The sequence below is a fragment of the Odocoileus virginianus genome, chromosome X, assembly GCF_023699985.2.
Source record: "Odocoileus virginianus isolate 20LAN1187 ecotype Illinois chromosome X, Ovbor_1.2, whole genome shotgun sequence".
Taxonomy (NCBI): Eukaryota; Metazoa; Chordata; class Mammalia; order Artiodactyla; family Cervidae; genus Odocoileus; species Odocoileus virginianus.
Genome location: NC_069708.1, coordinates 16,448,316 through 16,464,737, shown reverse-complemented (window position 1 = coordinate 16,464,737; position 16,422 = coordinate 16,448,316). Strand labels below are relative to the sequence as shown.

At 43.7% G+C, this 16,422-nt stretch overlaps 1 protein-coding gene across 1 annotated transcript in view; it reads left to right on the top strand.

Moving 5' to 3' along the window:
• Positions 1-16,422, top strand: part of EFHC2 (EF-hand domain containing 2) — a 220,482-nt gene that overhangs the window by 180,469 nt on the left and 23,591 nt on the right. The window contains exons 12-13 of the mRNA XM_070461814.1: positions 1,957-2,154; positions 4,080-4,172. Coding sequence (XP_070317915.1) covers positions 1,957-2,154; positions 4,080-4,172 — 291 coding nt within the window. The remainder of the gene's footprint in view (positions 1-1,956; positions 2,155-4,079; positions 4,173-16,422) is intronic.

Below are 16,422 nucleotides of genomic sequence, written 5' to 3'. Positions count from 1 at the left end.
AAGCCTGGCTTGGAGAATTTTGAGCATTACTTTACTAGTGTGTGAGATGAGTGCAATTGTGCAGTAGTTTGAGCATTCTTTGGGATTGCCTTTCTTAGGGATTGGAATGAAAACGGACCTTTTCCAGTCCTGTGGCCACTGCTGAGTTTTCCAAGTTTGCTGGCATATTGAGTGCAGCACTTTCACAGCATCATCTTTCAGGATGTGAAATAGCTCAACTGGAATTCCATCACATCCACTAGCTTTGTTCATAGTGATGATTTCTAAGGCCCACTTGACTTCACATTCCAGGATGTCTGGCTCTAGGTGAGTGATCACACCATCATGATTATCTGGGTCGTGAAATTTTTTTTATACAGTTCTTCTGTGTATTCTTGCCACCTCTTCTTAATATCTTATGCTTCTGTTAGGTCCCTGCCATTTCTGTCCTTTATTGAGCCCATCTTTGCATAAAATGTTCTCTTGGTATCTCTAATTAAAGATATCTCTAGTCTTTCCCAGTCTATTGTTTTCCTCTGTTTCATTGCATTGATCGCTGGGAAAGGCTTTCTTATCTCTCCTTGCTATTCTCTGGTCCCATTACTTCATGGCAAATAGATGGTGAAACAGTGGAAACAGTGACAGACTTTATTTTGGGGGGCTCCAAAGTCACTGCAGATGGTGACTGCAGCTATGAAATTAAAAGACGCTTGCTCCTTGGAAGAAGAGTTATGACCAGCCTAGATAGCATATTAAAAAGCAGAGACATTACTTTGCCAACAGAAGTCCATCTAGTCAAAGCTATGGTTTTTCCAGTAGTCATGTATGGATGTACAAGTTGGACTATAAAGAAAGCTGAGTGCCAAAGAATTGATGCTTTTGAACTGTGGTGTTGGAGAAGACTCCTGAGAGTCCCGTGGACTGTAAGGAGATCCAACCAGTCCATCCTAAAGGAAATCAGTCCTGAATATTCATCAGAAGGACTGATGTTGAAGCTGAAACTCCAATACTTTGGCCACCTGATGCGAAGTACCGACTCATTTGAAAAGACTCTGATGCTGGGAAAGATTGAAGGCGGGAGGAGAAGGGGATGACAGAGGATGAGATGGTTGGATGGCATCCCCGAGTCAATGAACATGAGTTTGAGTGAACTCCGGGAGTTGGTGATGGACAGGGAGGCCTGGCTAGCTGCAATCCATGGGGTTGCAAAGAGTCGAACAATACTGAGCAACTGAACTAAACTGAACTGAACTGCTCTGCCAAATGATATCTATGCCTTTTGCCTTCTAAAGTCTCAGACAACTGTACCTTTACACATCTGTTTTTACTTTTTTCTCTCATGGGTAGGAGGTGATGTTGGTGGTTTAGTCACTCAGTCAGGTCTGACTCTTGCGACCCCCTGGACTGTAGCCCGCTATGCTCCTCTGTCCATGGGAGTTCCCAGGCAAGAATACTGGAGTGGGTTGCCATTTCTTTCTCCACTCATGGGTATGATGTGTCAGTTTTTACTTTTTACCATAGAAATATGCTTAATCACTTTCCCCATCTCTAAAACATCTTTCTAACTTACTGATTTATAAGTTTCATACCCTGGGAAATCAGAACCCCAAGTCTGTTACTGTTTTGTGTAAAGTAAGATTAATAGGCATTGAATGAACTCATGTATTTAGTCCCAGGATTTTTGACCATTCAAGGACTTTAAGAATTTACTTCCTGGTTGTGGGCTATTATCTGATAGATGTTTGATTCTGGGCAAAGTGCCATTTTATTTATAAGCTGCTGTTCTTATGGTTTTCCATTCTAGCACAAGTACCTTCCTGGTTGCTCATAGTAGAGAAATTAAATTAAAAATAATAATAACCTGTATCTAGGCCGTTGGTAAAGTTTTGTAAAATGGAATTTGGGTGTGTTTTTAATAGAAAGGTAAAATAATCTTAGATATAATTTCTTGAGTGTTTCCCCATTTTTTTTAAACAGAGAAATAATGATGAATCTAACTGCCGGGAAACTCACAGACCAAGAAGTTATAACCATTGCACGTCATTACCGGGTGCCTGAGGACCCATGTCCAGATAGGAATGTCCTACTTGCACAGGCCCATCAACAACTCAAGAAAAATGCTTTTGCGAATTTTGAAAGACTCATTGCTACGTGTGTATACCATGATCGGGAAAAGTAAGCTTTTATCGATTCTAAGAAATCATTTATGTTTCTGTGAAGCTGAGTAATGAAGGAATTTGTATTGTATCAAAAAGAACAAAAAGAAAATTGGCATGTCTCCTCATACTCCACTAGGTAGCAAAGCCACCTTAAATCATATTTGGAGATTATCTGGGTACACATATTTCATAGTGATGGATGGTGAGCTTTGCTTGTTGATGGAATGGGGAAAGTTCTGTGTCTTCAAAAGAATAGGGTTGCCCCTTTGCATTTTCTAATTGGTTTCTAGAAGCTTTCAATTGAAACAGTAAATCAGTGTTAGAAGATTTAATTCTCAGATGGCATCTCTTTACACTATTAATAAGTGGGATTTATAAATATGAGTTTTATAATATACTGGACAGGGGATTTGCAAGTAAACTTTCTATAAAATCTCTTTGAAATTATTTCTTCTCAAAAATAATGAAGCTCCAAATAATGTATTTCTAATACATTTATCATGTTTGCCTTTGAACTTTATTCAGTCATTGTTACAAACAACTGGAGCCCCATCTTAGTATATTTTGCTGTTCATCTTACCCACAGATCTGATATAGTGGTGGGGGAGCATATTTATCTGGAGTTGGAAAATCTTAGGTCTCACTCTTCCCACTGGTTTTGTTACTTCAGACCACTGTCATCTCTTTACCCCATGACTACTTCCTTCATCCCCAAACCTGAAGTCTGTACCCTAAATATCTTAGAAGGACCCATGGTTTTTCTTAATTTGTTATTGTTATAGTCACTAAGAAGTCATGTCCAGCTCTTTGCCACCCCCATGGACTGTAGCCTGTCAGGCTCCTCTGTCTGTGGGAGTCTCCCAACAAGAATACTGGAGTTGGGTTGCCATTTCCTTCTGCAGGGGATCTTCCCAACTCAGGGATCCAACCTGCATCTCCTGCATTCACAGGCGAGTTCTTTACCACTAGTTCTACCAGGGATGCCCCCAGTTTATCTTACTAGGGAACTTTTTTTTTTCCTAATCCATAATATACCCTTGTTGAGTTGTCATAAAAATGGTATTCTTCCTTGAATCTTTAAGTTTCTCTGAGCCTCGTGGAAGACGTGTTACCTGAGCTTTGTATGACTCTGGCCTTGCCTTCCAGCCTGATGGTACCCCTCTCCAGGGTGAGAATTGTGACCCTCTTTCATTAAAGGATTACCTGTTGGGAAGAAAGGGGCTAGGTGATGAGAGAACTCTGAGGTTCTTCCAGATCCAACAAGTTCCAGTTCTAGACATAAACATTCTCTTACCATTTTATAACCTATTGCTAAGAAAGAAGCCCACTTCCTTTCCTGTTAGTTCTAATTTTGCCTGATGCCTGGAAGAACACTGGCAGGGTGAGAACATTAGATAAGCATTTCTGTGCCCCAGCAGGCTGGAGAAAATGACTGTTGGGCTGCTCTGGAGAAAAAAAAATTAGGTGAATGTTAAGGTCCCAGTTGGGGTTTCTAGGTTATATGATTTGGGTCCAAGGAAAAGACTAGAAAAACACCCTCTGGTCATATAATACTTGTGATGGAGGCTCTAGATGCCTGTCAAATTAAGCGATGTTTTCAAATATCAGAACCATTTTTGACTAGTGGTCAAGAATGCAGATCGATTACTTAGAGCAACACTCGTGGCTGCAGCCTTAACAGGCTGTACTATCACCAACCAAGAATATGAACTTTGATGGAACAGGCTTTGTAAGGACAGAATCTAGTGACTCCTGAAATGGAAACAAGCTGGTGAAGTGTAATATGACTGTTTTTCCTTACCGTGATTCCAGTACCAGCTTTCATATTTATTTCCATGTGCACGCTTTTAGGACACATCTATGTTTTCTTTCCTATAGCATGTAATTATTACTCAAGAGATATGAAGTACAGAAAAGCTCATTGACTGTGTTTTAATGCAGGAAAAAAGTGTTACCCAGCAAAGACATCAAAAGGCTGTGCAAGTCCTTCAGATTACCTTTGACTGAAGATCTTCTAGGATCCTTACTGTCCAGGTAGGTGAGAGCTCCACCCTCATGGACCATGTCCTGCATATTTTTGTTTTGGAGACAGTTCCTGGTTTTACATCTGCCTTTAACTGCCCTTGATTTACCCTTTACCTCAGTATTGTTTCACTGATGACACATCTCCATTTAATTGTTACAGAAGGAAAAGTTAGTCATGATTGTGAATGTCAGAGAGCCTCTGATGAATTATCATTTGATCTTTTTAACATGAAGATGCACTTAAATGCACACAGATTCATGGGACAAAATGAAAATGAACCACTTCTTTGGTTGTGAGAGTCTTAGATCTAAAATTTAGGACAGGTTTTTCAGAGCAGTAGTTTCTAATGGCTGAAGACATGCAATTAGAGGACCTCGTGTTATTAGCACAGAGCAAGAGTGCTAGATGTCAAGTGCAGAGGTTAGGATGTTGCCAAAGGAAAGCACAGTGAACTGCTTTCTAAAACACCTCTCTTCTTGTACCAAACCTGACTTTTTGACTGCCTGGCACCACCCTCCTAGCCATCCAGACTCTGGTCATCTTTTATGCTTCCCATGGCATGACGCCAGCCCCTCCTCTAACTGACTTATCTGATAATGCTGGCATTTGGGGCTGTGTTCTAGGCATTGTTATCATTGCTTTGAGTACATTACCTCATTGACTTTGTGAGAACAGCTTGGTGAGGTCAGAGCTATTATCCTCCTATCTTACATGAGGATGCTGAGGTCTAGAGAGATAAGATTTTGCCCAAAGTCACATAGTCTAGAAGAAGAGCTGTGACTTAACCTCTGAACCTTTAAAATGCACATCTTCTGCTTCAAACCGTTTTGAATTTTTGTCTACAAATAGCCAGTAGATTAGAGTGTCCTGCCTGTTCTGCCTCCTACTTCTACTGCTTGCATCTTCTCTCTCCCCTCTATTCCCACTACCTCCACTCTTGTTCTGACCTACTTTTCTTCTTGACTGTTGCAGGGCCCCCACATTGGCCTTTCTTCCACCAGCCTCTAAATTTTTAAATCCATCTTTACATCTAGCAGCTAAGTACCTTCTAAGGGCAAGAATATCCTAGCGTCACTCTTCTACTCACAAGCCTTCTGTACCATTTCTTTGTTCTCTAAGGAATGACCAACTTCCTCAGCTTTGAGCTCACCTTCTGCCATCTCCACTGTGGGGCTTAGGGTTGTCATTAGAGCATTATTCTCAAGCAGGGACTGGAGTGGGCAGTCGTCATCTGAGACAGAAAAAAAAAGGAAGCAGACAAAAACTAAATCCCACATGGGAGAGCTAGGGTCCTTCTGCTCCTAGTATCAGGGGCAGAATCAAGAAGAGGCCAATCCAGGTGGCTGTGTGTGTGTGGATTGGATAACCTGGGGTTGTCTTCTAGACTTTCAGCTTTAGTTGCTTTTATTTTCTAGCAGCAGTATGAAGGATAAATAGGCTATCCCAGTGTAAAGGACCTGAGATGAAGTGCAGGCTCAGGAGTCTGGTTTCTCCACAGTTACCACATTCTCAAAGCTCCTCTTCCCGTTCCCAGTAGTCCAGCCAAATGGCCCATTTAGCTTTTCACTTGTATACCTCCTACCTTCCCACTTTTTTGCCTTTTCTCTTGCTGTTTCTTCAGTAGGAACTAGCTTTGAGTTTTTTTCACCTGCTGAAAGCTTGTTCTTTGTTTGAGACCTGTTTTGCATAGCACTGTATCCATGAAGCCCTCTTGGATTTGGTTGGCTGGTGTGGTTATCTTCTGCTAAGGATTCTCAGAGCACTATTTATATTTCTTTTTTTTGTCTCTTACCTTGTAATGAAGATTTGTGAGTAGACATCTGATCCATTTAGATACTGAGACCTACGTCTAGCCTATTTGATTCACTGCCTAAAAATAAACAGCGGGTTGTTATAGCTTGACAATTTTACCCCTTACCTTGTCTCCTATATTCTTTGAATCTACTTGCTAGCGGTGTAATCTTGTGCAAGTTTTTTGAGCTGCCTGAACCTCAGATTCCATACCTCTAGAATGAGATAACAATACCCGCTTCCTCCTGGCTCTTGGGGCGAATTGAGATAACATACATAAATTCCACAGTGCCATAGCACTGGGTACTAAGTCCTGATTGGAGACTAGGAGAGAAGTGTTCATCAGACACCATCGACCACACGCTCTGACTTAGAAATGAACTGGAAGAGACCTGTGTCCTACATAGAGGAAGCCTTGTTTTTAAACAGTTGGATCTGAATGCCTTTCACACATTAAGCTGTCTTCTAGTCAGGAAGCTGCGGATGTTTATTAAATTATCTCTTGATGGCCTCGGGATGAGTTGTCCTGGAAAGGCCAGTAATGTGGGAGCCTGGCCTCTGGGGGACCTAGATGTTTCTTATCCAGCACTGAGGCCACCAAGTCATCATCCTCTCATCCTCTCAGCAGACTGTTTTGTCTTTGCCTTGACGATTTGACATGAAAGGCAGAAAGATGATTCCCCAACTTGCCATGAAGCCGGCTCAGTCTCAGATCACATCCGCCTCCGAGCCCCAGCTTAGCTCCAAGGAGGTCATCCCTCTGAGCCACTGAGCAGACCATGTTCAGTCTAACTTTGCCTCTAATTGTGCACTGACCCTTCTCCACACTCAGGGGAAACTTCAGACTAATCAGATTAGAAAATGTCTCATTCCCATTCCCCTCTCCCTCCAATATGCCCTGCCACGATTTGGGTCACATGCTTGATGTTTTGCATCATCTCCGCAGATTCCTTTCAAAGACGGCCCTAATTCCTAACGGGCCCATCAGCCTGCAGCTTACATTTATATTCTGCATTCTTATTGTTCCCCACAGACTCCACAGGGCTTTCCAGAGCCTTGACCAGACTCTCTTTCTGCACAGCCCTCCTGTGGCACGCTAAACCAGAGCCCCTCTGACGTCTACAGTCTCCCGTGGGAGACAGGCCCAGAGTTTGTTGACTTGGTTCAGCACACACTCTGCCCAGGGGCAGTTTTACCTGCCTTGGGATGGAGCTGGGCAGCTGGTGAGCAGGTGTAGAGCCTCGCCACTATATGAATTCAGATCAGAAGATGAAAAACTTTATGGCTAAAGATTCAGATGATTTCTTTCACCCGGGGATTGTTACTTGTATATTTCTCCTGACCCTGCATTTGGGTACTAAGATTTCCCTTCTACTCCATTTCTATTTTTCTTCTGATTCATTAGGTCTTTTCCTTATTAGCACAACTCATGCTAGAATCAGGACTTCAAAATCTTTTCACATCTGCTTACCCCAGCCCCCATCAGTTTGTGCTGTGGAAACTGGTATGATGGTCAAGAGTCCACCTGCAATGCAGGAGACCTAGGTTCGATCGCTGGGTCAGGAAGATCCCCTGGAGAAGGAAATGGCAACCCACTCCAGTATTCTTGCAGGGAGAATTCAATTAACAGAGGAGCCTAGTGGGGTACAGTCCATGGAGTGGCAAAGAGTCTGATGCACCTGAGCAACTAACACATATATACAGCCTGTATGAGGTCACCTTCCTTACCAAACAATCATTTCACTAATGCACAGAGCATCAGATGTAAATGTTTGATGTAGTGATAGCTATTACCCATAATAGGAGTGACGCTCTGTATTGAAACAGTGCCTAGGGCCCTGGAATATTTTGTAAATCCTTGAGCACATTAATAGGTACATTTTTGTTGATGGTAGGCATGATACCTCTTTTCTTGAGGAGGCTGTCTCACTGAATAAATGTACTTCAGCCCCAGATGGAATTAGAATAACAACCCCCTAAGATATGATAATCACAATGGTGTGATCACTCACCTAGAGCCAGACATCCTGGAATGTGAAGTCAAGTGGGCCTTAGAAAGCATCACTACAAACAAAGCTAGTGGATATGATGGAATTCCAGTTGAGCTATTTCACATCCTGAAAGATGATGCTGTGAAAGTGCTGCACTCAATATGCCAGCAAACTTGGAAAACTCAGCAGTGGCCATAGGACTGGAAAAGGTCCGTTTTCATTCCAATCCCTAAGAAAGGCAATCCCAAAGAATGCTCAAACTACTGCACAATTGCACTCATCTCACACGCTAGTAAAGTAATGCTCAAAATTCTCCAAGCCAGGCTTCAGCAATACATGAACCGAGAACTTCCAGATGTTCAGACTGGTTTTAGCAAAGGCAGAGGAACCAGAGATCAAATTGCCAATATCTGCTGGATCATCGAAAAAGCAAGAGAGTTCCAGAAAAACATCCATTTCTGCTTTATTGACTACGCCAAAGCCTTTGACTGTGTGGATCACAATAAACTGTGGAGAATTCTGAAGGAGATGGGAATACCAGACCACCTGACCTGCCTCTTGAGAAACCTGTATGCAGGTCAGGAAGCAACAGTTAGAACTGCACATGGGACAACAGACTGGTTCCAAAAAGGAAAAGGAGTATGTCAGGGCTGTATATTGTCACCCTGCTTATTTAACTTCTATGCAGAGTACATCATGAGAAACGCTGGGCTGGAAGAAGCACAAGCTGGAATCAAGATTGCTGGGAGAAATATCAATAACCTCAGATATGCAGATGACACCACCCTTATGGCAGAAAGCGAAGAAAAACTAAAGAGCCTCTTGATGAAAGTGAAAGAGGACAGTGAAAAAGTTGGCTTAAAGCTTAACATTCAGAAAACTAAGATCATGGCATCTGGTCCCATCACCTCATGGCACATAGATGGGCAGACAGTGGAAACAGTGTCAGACTTTATTTTTTGGGGCTCCAAAATCACTGCAGATGGTGATTGCAGCCATGAAATTAAAAGACGCTTACTCCTTGGAAGGAAAGTTATGACCAGCCTAGAGAGCATATTAAAAAGCAGAGACATTACTTTGCCAACAAAGGTCCATCTAGTCAAGGCTATGGTTTTTCCAGTGGTCATGTATGGATGTGAGAGTTGGACTGTGAAGAAAGCTGAGTGCCGAAAAATTGATGCTTTTGAACTGTGGTGTTGGAGAAGACTCTTGAGAGTCCCTTGGACTGCAAGGAGATCCAGCCAGTCCATCCTGAAGGAGATAAGTCCTGGGTGTCCATTGGAAGAACTGATGCTGAAGCTGAAACTCCAATACTTTGGCCACCTCATGTGAAGAGTTGACTCATTGGAAAAGACCCTGATGCTGGGAGGGATTGGGGGCAGGAAGAGAAGGGGACAACAGAGGATGAGATGTCTGGATGGCATCACTGACTCAATGGGCATGAATTTGAGTAAACTCCAGGACTTTGTGATGGACAGGGAGGCCTGGCATGCTGTGATTCATGGGGTCGCAAAGAGTCGGACACGACTGAGCGACTGAACTGAACTGAACTGAACTGAACTGAAGATATCCTCAACCTTTGTTTCTATCTCAGGCCCTAGGGGTAGGGACAATATCTCATTCAACCCTGCAGTTCCAGAGATGTGTCCCATGCTATTACACTGGGCAGGGATGTGGGCTTTATACATATCAGAGTTTCCTCTGAAGTCCAACCCTACTGCCTTCTGCCCAAGTGATCCTTGTAAATTGACTAAACCCCACTGAGCCTTCATTTGGGTGTTAAGGTTCCCTCAGAACTAATAAGCAAGAAATTGGGTTCTCAAACCATTAGAGGTGGGGAGAATTCTGAGGTCATTCCATTCTTTGTTCCTGTTGGGCCTGGGGAGTGAAGAGGCATACTCCTCCCCTGACTGTGGCCTTCCAAAGTGAGACTTGGAAGTCAAGTGTGACTGTTTTCCTAGCAGCTCTGCCCCAAGCTAGTCTTTTACAGTTGGCTTTGGGTTTCACAGAATGCCTTAGGACTGGCCTCCCAGGAGAGCTGGTGCCTCATCCAGAAGTATTAGTTAAAATGGAAAAAGTTAACAAGGCTTTCAAATCATCTCATTATGCTATACCCAGCCTCTCCCCCTGTTCCCTTTGCAGAGGCATGGTTGGGGCTTAAGTAATTTCACCAACAGTACCTGGCCATGAAGCTGAGGGGCAGGGGTGGAACCATATACTTGCTCACCTTGCAAAGTGTTTGGTGCCCTGGGAAGTTTTGAGAGAGAAACCCCCTTCTCTCCCAGTTTATCTCTTCTCCCTCTCTTCTCTCTCACCCCCTACCCTGACTACACACACAGATGGTTTCTACTTTTTCAAATATAAGACGATTTGGTCCCTCAGGAGATCTGTGCTGGGATCACAATTGGAATTTAGAAGCCTGGTGATTTGAGATCACGGAACTTAACTATTGGCATCCTGGGCAGTGCCATCTTGGCAGCTCCTAAGTTGTGACCAACTGGCAACAGCGGCCCAGAGCTCCACTTTTTTTCCCCTCAAGTGTCTGGTCCTTATTAAGACTCCCACCAGGTGTTTCACTGTGCACCCTGGCTGGGGTTTGTTAGGTAATGAGCTGAAACCAAACCCAAGCAAGTGAGTCAAACATGTGTCTTCACTACCCTCGCTCCCTTTCAGCCCTGGTCATGCCGCCAGCCCGCTCCCCTAAGTTATGAGATGGTCTTTGCGGCAGAGGGGAACCCAAGTTACTCTGGCGCAGAATACAGCTGCTGCTGTGCCTATTACCTCCACAGATGGGGGAAATAAAGCATATCAGTATTATTCCCCACGGCAAGGAGATGGATGGCTGCTGCGGTTTGCAAGCCATTCATCATTTTTGGGAGTGGGGAACAAGAGCACCCGTCAAATGACACATGAGACTCACTTCTGAGAACTCCCACCTAGCAAGGCATCAGGAAGCCTACTTGGAGGTCATTATGATCGAGAGGGGAACCAGAGAAACGGCTTTCCCTCCCTCTTCTTCCACAAACATGTCCTTTAGTTTGTGTAGGGAAGGAAATGGTGGCTTGCCTGAGTATCAAACGGAAAGAAGAATTTATGGAGGCTTTAGGAAAACACTTCAGCACTGTGAGCTAGGACTTTAAAGTAAGCAGTCTGACTTTTTAACAAGCTTAGGCACACTTAAAAGCCAGAATTAGCGTTGCCCTTTAGGGCAGTCACCCTGGAAGGCTGTGCACTCATTCCAACAATGTCGCCATACAAAGCTCTTCTTTGGAGTTGCCTTCACAGCCTTTTCAAAGGAAATTCCTACAGAGTGGCAAATCTTCATCCTTTGACTGTGAATCAGAGTCTTAGCAAGAGTCAAATGTCGTTTGGCGAGGAGAGAAGTAGTGGATTCAGGTGGAGAAAGGATGCTCACATTTTTGATCAGAAGCACAGCATGACCCTGAAGTAAGAGAGATCCATCTTCTATATGACTCATAGGCTTTCCTAAAATATTTTGAAAGGATGGATTGGATTTGGTGAATGATGACCTGCAGTGGTCAGGAGACAGGGAGGATCGCTGGGGAGATGATATTCGGGGGAAATTGACCTACTTGTGCTTACTCCCCTAAGATTTGAGCCTGTCTCCATCTCTAAACTGCTCCTCCTCATCGCCTTCTCCTCCAACCTGAAGCGCTCCTTTGTATCCTATTCTTGTCTCTCTGACAACCTCATCTGACAGTGCAGATAATAGATATAGGGTATAGTAGCAAATGGAGGCGTGAAAAATCTCACGCTCTCAGTGGTGCAGGCGAGGAATGTGCTGAGTTTTGGAGCTGGGAGAAAGACCAGGAGGTGATTCCCTTATCAGTGTGCTCCAAACGAGGGTGCTCCTGCCTTTCCAAGTCTGATGCATGAATTGACCACCTGGGAAAGCACTCTGCAACTGTCTCTCATCTGCTTTTCACACTTCTTACATTTTCATTTATGCCGAACAGATACACGCTTATAGTAAAGAAAATAAATCATTCTAAAAAAACTTACTCTGACAAGAGCAGTTTCCAGCCACATCTCTCCCCACCTCCCAGACCCATTCTCAAGAAACAGCGTTTCAGTCTTTCTAGTTGTTTCTACAGAACTTAAAATAGCATGTACATTCTGCTATTTCTGGATTTCTCATTTTTAGATACTAGTACTAATTTCCTGTTATGATGCTTGAGAATTTAGTATAATATTGATTCCCATTACTGGTGTTCTTTCTGGATGCTCTTAGAATCGTGTCTTTATTGCTAATGTTCTGGAAATTCATGATGGGGCCTTGTTGGGTGTGTGTGTGTGTGTGTGCACGCACGTGCGCATGCACGCACACGCCTATATATAGATTGTACTTAACAGTTTATGGGCCCTTCCAGTCGGGAGGCTCTGTCCTTTGGCTCAGAGAAATTTTCCATTAATTTTTAAATTATTTCCTCCCATCCTTTTTCATTTTTGTCTTGTGAGAACTCCTATGATTAAGATTTTGGCTCTCTTGAATCTGTATTAAGTTTTTCTTTGTCATTAGGATGTCCTTACCAAGGGGTTTTCTCAGCTTTGCATTCCACCCTTTCTACTGCATCTTTTTACTACTATCATATTTTTTATTCTAAGAGCACACTTTTGGTTCCTTTTTTGTAGTCTTCTGTTCTTTTTTCATGGGTGTAATACATCCTCTTATGTCATATCTTTCCCTCTGCTACCTGAATTTTCTTTGTCCCCTGATAGCTTTTTTCCCCTGTTGCTGCTTTGACTTCTATCCTTAATGTTGGAAGCTTTTGGGTGTGGGTCTTCTTGATTAGTTTCACTAATCAAGTTTCACTGCATGAGTCATCTCCTAGCCTGCATTTTCATTAGGGAATCCCCAGAAGCCACAATCAGGAGATCTCTCAGGGCCACTCAGAGCAACGAGAGAAGAATCCTGTCTTCTCCTGCAGGGTAGGAGGGAAGTAGGTTAGGGAAAAGGAGGAGAAATTAAGCACAGCCACTGATGTTCTGAAAACAGGAAAGGGGAAGCAAGGGGTCTGAGAGACCCAAGTTCAGTGGGTAATGTTCTTCTCCACCTTCCATTGTGCTTCATCTACCCAAGACTAGAGCTTCTTTAGTTGAATTTCTCTGGAGAAGAAGCCCCAGCCCCCTACAGTGAAGAGTCCAGTGTACAAGGACAGATTCTTGAGGGTTCAGCTGCTCTTGCTGTTTTAAGGCTTTCAAACATGCCTTGTTTTCAGTACCCCACCTTATCCCTGGGGCTTCCCTCATAGCTCAACCAGTAAAGAGTCTGCCTGCAATGCAGGAGACCTGGGTTTGATTCCTGGGTCAGGAAGATCCCCTGGAGAAGGAAATGGCAACCCACTCCAGTATTCTTGCCTGAAGAATCCCATGGACAGAGGAGCCTGGCAGGCTACATTCCATGGGGTCACAGGAGTCAGGCACAACTTAGTAACTAAACCACCACCACCTTATCCCTGGGCTTCCCTGGTGGTTCAGTCAGTGAAGAATCTACCTGCAATGTGGGAGACCTGGGTTTGATCCCTGGATTGGGAAGATCCCCTGGAGGACGGCATGGCAACCCACTCCAGTATTCTTGCCTGGTGAATCCCTCATGGACAGAGGAGCCTGGCAGGCTGCAGTCCACGGGGTTGCAAGGAGTTGGACACAACTGAGCAACTAAGCACAGCACCTTATCCCTGCCTTTATTTGCTCCTGGAGTCTACAATCGCTCAGCCTCTCAGCAGTTTTGTAGGCCACATTGCCTAATCTCTTAAGTGCCCTCCCTGTCTCTTCCACAGACATTTGGAGTTCAGCTTCCCTTCCTCAGCTGTGCCAAGTCAGTTATCCCAGTCCGATTTCCATCTTGCAAAAGATTTTGAAATTTCTTATCCACTATTGCCTTTTTTCCATCAGCTATCTTTGTCATTGCAGGATACTACCTACTTTTATTTCTCTGTTGTCATTGGGTGAGATTTTGGTGGGAAAAGGAGATAAGTATTTGTGAGTGACCCATTGTGATTTACTGCCATCCTACCCACTTCCCAAGAGCAAAGGATTCTCCCAGGAAGCATTGTGTAATTTTATCCCTTTTCATTGAAAGATTCTTTGTTCTTTTTTCTCTCTTGCTCCTTTTGGAGGGATTCCCACCTCCAATGAAATCCTCACAGACAAAACCGAAAAGAGAAACTTGGAGTATTTTACCACATTGTGCTTAGTCGCTCAGTTGTGTCTGACTATAGCCCACCAGGCTCCTCTGTCCATGAGGATTCTCCAGGCAAGAATACTGAAGTGGGTTGCCATTCCGCCCTCCAGGGGATCTTCCCAACCCAGAGATCGAATCCAGGTCTCCTCACATTGCAGGCGGATTCTTTACCATCTGGGCTGCCAGGGAAGCCCAAGAATACTAGAGTGGGTAGCCTATCCCTTCTTCAGGGGATCTTCCTGACCCAGGAATCAAACTGGGGTCTCCTACATTGCAGGCAGATTCTTTACCAGCTGAGCTGTTTTATCACGTTGAAGTGAAGTGAAGGGAAAGTCACTCAGTCAAGTCTGATTCTTTGAGACCCCATGGACTATATAGTACGGAATTCTCCAGGCCAGAATACTGGATTGGGCCACTGTTCCCTTCTCCAGGGCATCCTTCCCAACCCAGGGATGGAACCTAGGTCTCCCGCATTGCAGGTGGATTCTTTACCAGCTGAGCCACCAGGGAAGCCCAAGAATACTGGAGTGGGTAGCCTATCCCCTTTCCAGCAGATCTTCCTGACTGAGAAATCGAACTGGGGTTTCCTGCACTGCAGGGAGATTCTTTACCAACTGAGCTATCAGGGAAGCCCATTTTATCACGTTAGCTCAGCTCTTTCCTGAGGCCTGGCTTTGGGACTTCAGAAAGATTAAATCTTTCAAACATTTTTCCTCAAAAAGGTTTTAGACATCATTATTAAGCTGTGTATGTACTCTTTAACACCATTTGATCCTTCCCGAATATTATTTGAGTCAAGAATAGCTTCCCAAATATCTTTTGAGATGGATGAATGGTTAGATTGAGTCAGACATTATCATGAGTTGGGCAGGGAAAAGTGCTAGGGGCCCAGGGTTGACAGGTGATCATAAGCAAATATCAGACAGATTGGTAAGGAAGTCTGATAATAGGACTTCAGTGGTGACTTCCAGAAGTTTTCCTGTACCATCTAGTGCCATCATATGGAGCAAATATAGACTTACTTAGGCATGGAGACTAGGTTAAATAAGTGGAAGCAGGAAGGCCTTTCTGAGGAAGTAACATTTGAATATAGACTTTCCAGACAAAGGGTCCAGAACGTGCAAATGCCTTGCATTGCTGGGAACAGTCTTAGTATGATCAGAGAGCATGAAGAAAGCAAGTGTACCTGGAAGATGGTGAAGAGGGAGAGAGATTTCAGATGAGATCAGAGAAATCAGTGGGGGACCAGATTATATGTGATTTTATAAACCCTATTAAGGAGTTCAGCTTGTGTTCTAAGTGGATTGGAAAGTCACTGGAGAGTTGTCGGCGAGGAAGTAACTGATCCAATCTGTGTTTTAGAAAGACCATTCTGGTGGAGGATGTAAGAGTAGAAGCAGAAAGACCATGATACAAATGTTGTTCCTGTAACCCAAGTCAGAGATGATGGTGGCCTATTAGAATAGAAAAGATGGAGAAAAATAGACTTGTGATATGCTTAGGTGTTAGAGCCTACAGAACTGGTTAGTGGACTGTATATGAGGGGTGAAGTCAGACCTGATTCTAAATTTGTTTCATAGTCTTTTGACTGGTTTCCAAATCACTGGGATATTATACTTCTGAAACCTCTAGGATTCAATATGTGCCTCCTGTCATGATGTGATGGGAATTTAGCAGCAATTAGATTCTGTATTGTAGGAACAGACAGATAAACTTCTTTCATTGGTGATCTCATTCAGTCTTCCAGGCTGGTGGCTTTAAATACATTCTGTATGCTAATGACTGCCACATTTCAATCTCTAACTCAAACCTATTCCCTGAACTTCAGACTCATATACCCAACTGTTCACTTCCCATCAAAATGTAACACATCCAAAACCAAACTCCAGTTGTTTAAGCAAAACCCTGGGAGTTTTCCTAAATCCATTCCTATTCATTCTCTCCCTCACCTCTCCTATACACTATAAAATCTTTCAGGAATCCTACGCTCAAAATATATTCAGGCTTTACCATTCCTCACTGCTCTCCACTGCCACCACTGTCATCAAAGCTGCCATTACCTCTTGCCCAGATTACTGCAGAAGGCTGCTAAGCACCCTTGCCACTGTGGCCTTGCCCCTACATTGTACCTGCAATATATCAAGTAGTGTGATCTTCAGAAAATATAACAGAGATCTCATAACTGTTCTGCACAATGTACTCCAATGGCTCTTAGCTGTCCTTAGTATGAAAGTCAAAGGCCCTCCATGATCTCATTCTCTGATCTCAGCT